General features: G+C 62.1%; 3 protein-coding genes across 3 annotated transcripts; 1 reads left to right on the top strand and 2 right to left on the bottom strand.

Moving 5' to 3' along the window:
* The first annotated feature begins 2768 nt into the window (after nucleotides 1-2768).
* LOC101875851 (cathelicidin-3-like) lies at nucleotides 2769-3612 on the top strand. Its single transcript, XM_005139506.2, has 4 exons — nucleotides 2769-2942; nucleotides 3142-3249; nucleotides 3355-3435; nucleotides 3520-3612. The coding sequence occupies exons 1-4, from the start codon at nucleotides 2769-2771 to the stop codon at nucleotides 3610-3612; spliced, it is 456 nt and encodes a 151-aa protein (XP_005139563.2).
* A 1060-nt stretch (nucleotides 3613-4672) lies between these two features.
* LOC101869477 (cathelicidin-2) lies at nucleotides 4673-5731 on the bottom strand. Its single transcript, XM_005143990.2, has 4 exons — nucleotides 5558-5731; nucleotides 5366-5473; nucleotides 5181-5264; nucleotides 4673-4783 (listed from the first exon to the last, which is right to left on the bottom strand). The coding sequence occupies exons 1-4, from the start codon at nucleotides 5729-5731 to the stop codon at nucleotides 4673-4675; spliced, it is 477 nt and encodes a 158-aa protein (XP_005144047.2).
* Nucleotides 5732-6089: 358 nt separating this feature from the next.
* On the bottom strand, nucleotides 6090-7462 carry LOC117435914 (uncharacterized). The gene is made up of 4 exons (XM_034060444.1): nucleotides 6763-7462; nucleotides 6545-6655; nucleotides 6381-6464; nucleotides 6090-6263 (listed from the first exon to the last, which is right to left on the bottom strand). The coding sequence occupies exons 1-4, from the start codon at nucleotides 7201-7203 to the stop codon at nucleotides 6090-6092; spliced, it is 810 nt and encodes a 269-aa protein (XP_033916335.1). The 5' UTR covers nucleotides 7204-7462.
* Between the last annotated feature and the right edge of the window lie 452 nt (nucleotides 7463-7914).

Raw genomic sequence — 7914 nt, forward strand, 5'->3', positions numbered from 1 at the left:
TGCCAGTGCTTGACAGCACTTTGGGAGAGAAAGTTCTCGTAATATCCAATCTGTCCCTGCCCTGGTGCAACTTGAGGCCGTGTCCTTTTGTCTCTTGTTATTTGGGAAAGAGACTGGTTGAAGGATGGACTGAAGGATGGACTTCCCCTGACTACAGCCTGCAGGGGTGGTATTGTAGAGGGCAATAAGGTCCCCCCTGAGCCTCCTTTCTCTCCACACTAAATCCCCCCAGGTCCCTTAGCCGTTCTTCATCACAGAACTTGTGCTCCAGCCTCTTCCCCAGCTTCATTGCCCTTCTCTGGACCTGCTCCAGCACCTCAATGTTGCTCATAGCGAGGGGCCCTGAGCTGAACACAGGACTCTAGATGCAGCCTCACAAGGGAAGTGAGTGGCTGAGCTGAGCACAGGGAGACAGTCCCTGCCCTGGCCCTGCTGGCTACACTATTGTATTGCTGATACAGGCCAGGATGCCATTGGCCTTCGTGGCTGCCTGGGCACAAGCTACTCATGTTCAGCTGTTGACCAACACCCCAGGTCCATTTCCACTGAGCAGCTTTCCAGCCACTCTTCCCCAAGCCTGGAGCATTGCATGGGGTTGTTGTGACAAAGTACAGGACCTGGCACTTTGCCTTGTTGAACCTCATACCATTGCCCACAGCCCATTAATCTGGCCTGTCCAGATGCTTCCTGCCCTCCAGCAGATCAACACTGCCTACCAACTTGCTGTCATCTGAGGGTGCACCTGATCCCCTCATCCAGGTCACTGATAAAGACACTAAAGAGACAGGGCCCAAACCCTGGGGAACACTGCTTGTGACTGGCCACCAGCTGGGTTTAGCTCCATTCACCACCACTCTTTAAGCCCAGCCATCAACCAGTTCTTTACCCATCCAAGCTGTGAGCAGCCAGTTTCTCCAGGATAGAAATGTGGAAAACAGTGTCAAAGGCTTCATCCAGTCCTATGGGAGAATGGGGTTGAGAAACCCAACCTGGTGTCACCCTGTGTCCCCATCAGACCTGGCTCAGCTCCTTGATGGTCACCTTGGCATGGTGGTACCCAGGACCAGCTGCCTTCATGGAGGTGCTGTGGTTCAGCATCACCCTTGTCCTCATTTCACCCTCCCTGGGCATGCAGTGGCCTTCCATGGGGGAGCCCCATGGTTGGGGGGACCTCAACCCTGTGGCCTCTCTTCTGCTGAGCCATGCTGTGCCAGCTGCTGTGGCCTGGGGGTGAGAGGGGGATGGATTCAGCTCCTGGCCAGATTTGTCCCCCTGGGAATTCCCCAGTGTCACAGGAGGAAGTGTCAGCCCATGGGAACGCCTGTGGTGGCCGTGCCAGCGCATCCAGGGCAGATCCCATAAAAGGGCTGCTGGCACAGAGGGTGTCAGGAGGCAGGATGAGGCTGTGCCAGGTACTGCCGCTGCTGCTGCTGCTGGGGCTGGCCAGAGCCACCACACCGGGGCCAGATGGATCCACACCGGGATCGGCTGGATCCATCCCAGTGTCCGTGCCAGGGCTCTGGACCGTGAGCTATGAGGATGCTGTGTTGGCGGCCGTGGAGCTGCTCAACACAAGGGTTGTCACTCCCTATGTCCTGCGGCTCCGGGAAGCGCAGCCCCAGCCCGGCTGGGTGAGTGCTGAACTCCTCCATCCCCACTGCACCCCGGGGGTGCAGGATCTATCCCTTGTCTGGGCTGTATCGTCCCATTTTGGTGCTGGGTCTGACCCACTATGGGGACACTGCCCACCCAAGCTGAGGATGGGGCTCCTCCTGGAGGTGGATCCCTGAACCAAGTGGGTCCCTGATGGATCCTGTCCCCTCTCCCAGCCTGGGGACCTGCAGCATCCGCAGGAGCTGAGCTTCACCGTGGAGGAGACCTCGTGCCGGGCACCGGGGATGGGCACTGCTGCCTGCAAGAGCCAATGGTTTGGGGTGAGGATGCGTTCTGTGGGTCCCCAACAGGGAACCTGAGGCACGGGGAGGGGAGTTCAGCCTTGATCTCGCTCTACTTGCCCACAGGCAGTAAGCTGGTGCCACGGCTACGTCTCCCTGGAGCAGCAGCAGCCCATGGTGGAGCTGTCCTGTGAGAAGATGCCCGTCACGGTAAGGAGATGTCCCCACCGCACCCCTGGGCTTTGCTTCTCTCCCCGGCTGCTGTGGGGCACATCCCTGCGGGGGTCACCCAGACCCCCTCACTGCCCCCCCGAGGTCTGACACCACTGCTTCTCCTCCCAGCTCGGCCCGATCAGGAAATCCGGCATCAAGAACCTTTTTGGCAGGATCAAGGAGCGTGTCAAGGGCTTCTTCCAGTGCAGCAACATCTGGATCCATGACAAACTCAACCTGAAAAAGCCCAGATCCTGAGCGGGTGATGCTGCATCCCCCCTGCCCTGTGATCCTGCTCTTGCGCTTTGCTTCCAATAAACATCCCTGCAATCATCCCAGTGTCATTCCAGTGTGTCCCTGCGCCACACCGTCCCTCCCTGTGCCCAAAAAGTGAGCGGGGATGATCCCTTAGAGCTCCTGGTCCCACAATCTCCCCAATGCCCAGACAAGGGGCTCCAAGGCAGTGGGGCTGTATCCCCAGTGGGTACTGCCAGCACCTGGGACACTCTCAGCCCCCCCGCCCCCCCCCCCCCACGCTGTGTCCCCCCCACAGTAACTGCCACTCTGTGGGCTGGGGCCAGGCGTTTCCGGAGGGGGGATGTTCCCCAGCCTCCCGGAGCAGGGATAAAAGGGGATGCAGGGGGTGGCTGTGGGACAAGGATGCTGAGCTCCTGGGCACTGGTGCTGGTGGTGCTGGGGGGGGCCTGTGCCCTCCCTGCCCCGGCACCCCTGGCCTACACCCAGGCACTGGCTCAGGCTGTCGAATCCTACAACCAGCGTCCCGAGGTGCAGAACTCCTTCAGGCTGCTCAGCGCCGACCCCGAGCCCGCCCCGGTGAGTGGGACCCCACAGGGACCCCCCCACCTTGATCCCTGACTCAGGCTGCCCAGTGCTGACCCCAAACCCATCAGGGGGACACCAGGACCTATGCGTGGGGAGGGTTTAGAGGTGTGGGGTGGGATGCAAGGGATGGTCCCACCGAGCACCGGGGGATGGGTGTCGTTTCTCCCTGGTCACCCTGTCCCCATCCCAGAGCATCCAGCTCAGCTCCCTGCAGCTCCTCAACTTCACCATCATGGAGACGCAGTGCCCAGCGCGCGCCAGAATCCACCCTGATGCCTGCGAGTTCAAGGAGGACGGGGTGAGGGACAAGGGGGGTTCCTGGGGGGTGACCCCTCCTGTGGGGTCCCCAGCCTGGGGCCGCTCCCCTCTGCATGTCCCTCTGCTCAGCCCCTGCTCTCTGCAGCTCGTCAAGGACTGCTCCGCACCCGTGCCCCAGCATGGCAGCCCCGTGCTCGGTGTCACCTGCATAGACTCCACCGCAGACGTGAGTTGTGAGATCCCAGATGCTGCAGGGCCTGGAGGGGGACGTGGGGGTCCCCTCACCCTGTGACACTTCCTCTCCCCACAGCCCATCCGGGTCAAGCGCTTCTGGCCGCTGCTGGTAACAGCCATCAGGACGGTGGCCGCTGGTGTTAGCATGTTCAAGTCCTCCAAGGGATGAGCCCCCCCTCGAGGGGCTGCCATCTCCTCCCCTTCCACTTTGGTGTCCCCCCTTCCCCAAATAAAGCTGCTTCCCTGCCCCACTGTGCCTTTTCCTGCTGCTGTCACCCCGCTGGGACTGGGTACATGGGGGACAGGATGGGGGTGATGCTGATGGAGGAGGGTCCTGGGGTGGGGAGCTGAGTCAGGCCTTGCATCATCCGAGCCCTACAGCACTGCCAACTCCCCAGGCCTCATCCTGGCACTGGCCTTATGGGGGGTCTTGCCTCCTTGGGACTGAGACAGCACCCCAAGAGCAAAGGGTCCCCCAGGAGCTTGTGCCAGCCATGGGGTCCCCATGGGGTGTGTGTGGGACACAAACCCAAGGGACTGTTGGCCCATGTGGGGTGGGGGGGAACAAGGGGTTACATCCCCAGGGGTCACCGGAGCCAGGGCTGCAGCCATGACTGTGGTCTGGCCACTTTTGGGGTGCAGGGGTCTCCATGCCCCAATGGCCCCATCCCAAACTGCCTGTTTGCAATCCCCATCCCAACCACCTGCACTGGTGGCACAGCTGAGGCCAGTCCGTGTGCCCCCGCAGGGCAGGGGTCAGTCACCGGGGACCCCTAGGAGCTGAATTCCCCATGGCCCTTCTCTTGTTCTCCATCACCCATAGGGATGATGTGGGCAGTGGAGCCCCCTTGTATCTCCATGGGTAGCCCATGGCCCTGGTGCCTCCCCCACCACCATCACCATCGTTTTGGGGGTACAAACTACTGTGAGGACAATGACGCCATGGGGGTGATGTGGGGTGGGATGGGAATGGTGCCTTTTTTGGGAGGCGGGTGCCCTGGGGGCTCCCTGGAGCAAAACTGGGCCCTATCCCCAGTGTCAGCCTCGTGTCCCATCAGATCCAAGTTCTTGATCCCCAAGGTGGGGACATTGGGAAGTATAGGGCCACCCATAGGGATGATGTGGGCACTGGAGCCCTCTTCCCTTGTGCTTCAATTCCCACCCTGCACCCCAAGAGGCAGCCAGGAGCCAGCTCACACACACGGGCCATGAGCAGCCCCTTTATTGGTTCAGCCCACACGGATGGTCAGGTCGGCTCTGCCGCTGATCCTGATCTTGGGCCTAAAGCGCCGGATCTTGCCCAGGAAGCGCCCGAAGCGGCCACGCTGGACCAGGACCGGCTGCCGGAGGGATAACGTGGTCATTGGGATGCTCCAGACCCTGCATCCCACCTGGGGACCCCGCACCTCGGACACTGCACCCCGGACCCCCCCCAGGACCACACAGTGGGGACCCCACAGCCCAGATCCCTGTACCCGCTTCCCCACACCCAGTCCCTGCTCCCACCACCCCACAGGACTGTGCACCCAGCACCCAGCACCCATCAGCCCATGGGTGCCCCAAGAACCCCCCATCCCTCCCTCCACTGCAGGCTGGAGTTATCCTGGTGGGATGGAGACATTGGGCTGTCCCTTCTGGGGACAGCAGATCTCAAGATGTGGGGAGGGAGGGAGAAAGGACCCTGACACCCATGGGTGCCCCCCCCACTGTCAGTGGGTGCTGCCCCCCAAAACTCACATTGGAGGAGGCATCATTGCAGTTCAGGTCAATCTCAGGGGCAGTCTGCAGGAACTGTACCGGCCCTGAGCACTCCCTGATGACCTGTGGGGTAAGATGTGACACCCAGTGTCACCCCAGGGGCCCACTGAGGACACCCAGGACCACAGTGGGTGTCCTCCCCCCATGCCCATCCCCATGCTCACCCCATTCTCCTTGAAGTCGCAGTCTTCGGGGTTCACGCGGGAGCTGGGGCTGCACTCTGTCTCCATCATGCTGAAGTTGAGCACCCGCAGCATGGTCAGATCGACACCCTGTGGGGACACAAGTGTGTGTGTGGGTCACTAAGGTGGGTGGGGGGGATCAAGGTGGGGGGGTCCGTGTGGGGTGCCACTCACCGGGGCGGGCTCGGGGTCGGCGCTGAGCAGCCTGAAGGAGTTCTGCACCTCGGGACGCTGGTTGTAGGATTCGACAGCCTGAGCCAGTGCCTGGGTGTAGGCCAGGGGGGCTGGGGCAGGGAGGGCGCAGGCCCCCCCCAGCACCACCAGCACCAGTGCCCAGGAGCTCGGCATCCTTGTCCCACAGCCACCCCCTGCATCCCCTTTTATCCCTGCTCCGGGAGGCTGGGGAACATCCCCCCTCCGGAAACGCCTGGCCCCAGCCCACAGAGCGGCAGTTACTGTGGGGGGACACGGTGTGGGGGAGGCCTGAGAGTGTCTCAGGTGCTGGTGTTGTCACATCTGGTGACATGGCCCTGCTCCCCCAAGGAGCCCCTTGGGGGGAGTTGTGGGACCCCATTGCTGGTGTTGGGGCAGCAACACCAAACCCCAGGGGTTGCCCCATCTCTGTTGCCCAATTCTGTGGAGTGTTCCCCCTGCCCCCCAACCTGTCTCAGCCCCACACACGCACACATATGACCCCAAAACATCTTTATTCCAGCTCCACTGGGGATGGGGGGTGGCGGGGTGTCCCCAGGAGAGATGTGCCAGCGTGGGGCCTGGGACGCTGGGGTGGCTGCGAGGAGGATGATGATGATGGATGACCTGGGTTGGTGCTGACGGCTCGTGGGGTGCCAGGGGAGCGGAGCTGGGTGCTGCCACTGGGCTGTTGGGGGAGAAATAAGGGTGAGCTTCACTCTGCAGCCAAACATGTCCCCAAAGTGGGGGGGAGACACATCCCCACCACTGCCCCATCAAAAGACTGGGGACACGGAGCCCTCACCGGCTCCTTGCCGCACTCCACCATTGACAGCGGCACGTCGGGCAGGAAGGCAAAGACAGAGACCTGGGCCGTGCACCGCTGCACCTGGGGACACAGACCCTGAGCACCTTGGGGACACCTTTCTGTCCCCTCCATGTCCCGGGGGGACCCTGTCCCACGCTTACCCTGCCCGGCCGAGCTTGGCAGCCGGCCCCACGGCGCTCGGGGAGGTGTTTGGGGCAGGCGGGCTGCCGGGCGGTGAAGTTGATGCTGAAATGGGTGCCCCAGTCGAACGTCTGCGGGAGAACAAGGACCTTGGGGGCTCCCCAGTGCCGATGGGGAAACGGGTCCCACCGGGATGGGTGCCGCAGCTGCGGCCCCCATCGCCCCCCCCCGCTCCTACCGTCCTGGCGACTCCCAGCACCTTCAGCAGCCGCAGCTCCTGCCCGTGGGTCTCCAGCACCGAGCGAGCCAGGTCTCGGGGAGCGGGCAGAGCCGGAGGCACGGCGGCCCCCGCAGCCAGCAGCACGGCTCCCAGCACCAGCGCCATGCGGCCGGCGGGTCGGGAATCGGCTGTCAGCTCTGCGCGGGGCCCCAGCTCCTCCGGCTTGGCCTCCAGGATAAACAGTGGGCCCCGCTGCCGTGGGGAAGGGATCGGGTTGCCGCTGTTTTCCTTGGCCCGGGGCCGTGGTGGGTGCCTGCCCGGGCCTGGCGGAGATGCCGGGCTGAGCCCCCACCGCGGCCTCTTCCCTCCATACACTCCCCATTTCACTGCGTGACAGCACAAGCCATGACCCCGGGATCCATCCAGCTCCCGCTCCTCCCGAGCCGGGTGTGAGGGCATCCTCCCGGCTCCTATGGAAAGAGAACCCAGGAACTGCCTCCCCTCTCCCTGATTCTTTAGTTATGGGGATGTTTTTAAACCCTTCTCACTGTGCTCAGAGCTCAGACTCGTCTGAGCGGCCTGGCCTCAGATGGAGATCACGGCATCACCCTTCCCACCCCACTTGCAAACAGCACAGCAGCTGGCCAGGGGATGAACTTCTCCTGGGTTTGATATAAAAAGGGTTAAGTGACATTAAAGTGCCCTTCTGGGGCAGAAGCAGCACAGCAAAAGGCTGGGTGACTGGGGCTTGTTCTCCAGAATTCAGTATCTTTCTGTTGCCTCATGGACACTTGGCTGAAGGGCCGGGAGCTCCCCTTTGCCTTTGGGTCATCCACAAATGGAAAGCAAAGAAACGCCTGGGAAGGAAACCTGGAAGCCTCGCTGGGGGACAGCTGAGTCCCCTGGAACCACCGTGCTTTGAGGACCAGCTTGAAAGCCCGTGGGTCTTCAACAGCCCCGGCTTCAGCAGGTCTTAATGATGCTGCTCCTGCAAGCGTGTCTGATCCAACATTCATGTCTTTATGGACAGGAAGCCCCTCTGGGAGATGCTGGGAGGGAGAAAGGATGTAAGGTGGGACAGCGGCCTGCTGGGAGAGTTGAGGCACACGTATCAAAGCCTCCTCTGCACAAGTTGACCATCAGGACATGTCCCAGAGAAGATGCTACGGG

Source organism: Melopsittacus undulatus, chromosome 1, assembly GCF_012275295.1.
Source record: "Melopsittacus undulatus isolate bMelUnd1 chromosome 1, bMelUnd1.mat.Z, whole genome shotgun sequence".
Classification (NCBI taxonomy): Eukaryota; Metazoa; Chordata; class Aves; order Psittaciformes; family Psittaculidae; genus Melopsittacus; species Melopsittacus undulatus.

Bases quoted from the DNA above. Each gene is read 5' to 3' on its own strand.
- LOC117435914 (XM_034060444.1), bottom strand. From the start codon at position 7,203: ATGCCCTCACACCCGGCTCGGGAGGAGCGGGAGCTGGATGGATCCCGG. The intron at 6,465-6,544 runs GTAAGCGTGGGA...CTGTGTCCCCAG, and splicing joins GCCAAGCTCGGCCGGGCAGG to GTGCAGCGGTGCACGGCCCA. The intron at 6,264-6,380 runs GTGAGGGCTCCG...CTCCCCCAACAG, and splicing joins TGGAGTGCGGCAAGGAGCCG to CCCAGTGGCAGCACCCAGCT.
- LOC101875851 (XM_005139506.2), top strand. From the start codon at position 2,769: ATGCTGAGCTCCTGGGCACTGGTGCTGGTGGTGCTGGGGGGGGCCTGT. The intron at 3,250-3,354 runs GTGAGGGACAAG...TGCTCTCTGCAG, and splicing joins GCGAGTTCAAGGAGGACGGG to CTCGTCAAGGACTGCTCCGC. The intron at 3,436-3,519 runs GTGAGTTGTGAG...CTCTCCCCACAG, and splicing joins GCATAGACTCCACCGCAGAC to CCCATCCGGGTCAAGCGCTT.
- LOC101869477 (XM_005143990.2), bottom strand. From the start codon at position 5,731: ATGCCGAGCTCCTGGGCACTGGTGCTGGTGGTGCTGGGGGGGGCCTGC. The intron at 5,474-5,557 runs GTGAGTGGCACC...GTGTCCCCACAG, and splicing joins CCGACCCCGAGCCCGCCCCG to GGTGTCGATCTGACCATGCT. The intron at 4,784-5,180 runs GTGAGTTTTGGG...TCCCTCCGGCAG, and splicing joins GCAATGATGCCTCCTCCAAT to CCGGTCCTGGTCCAGCGTGG.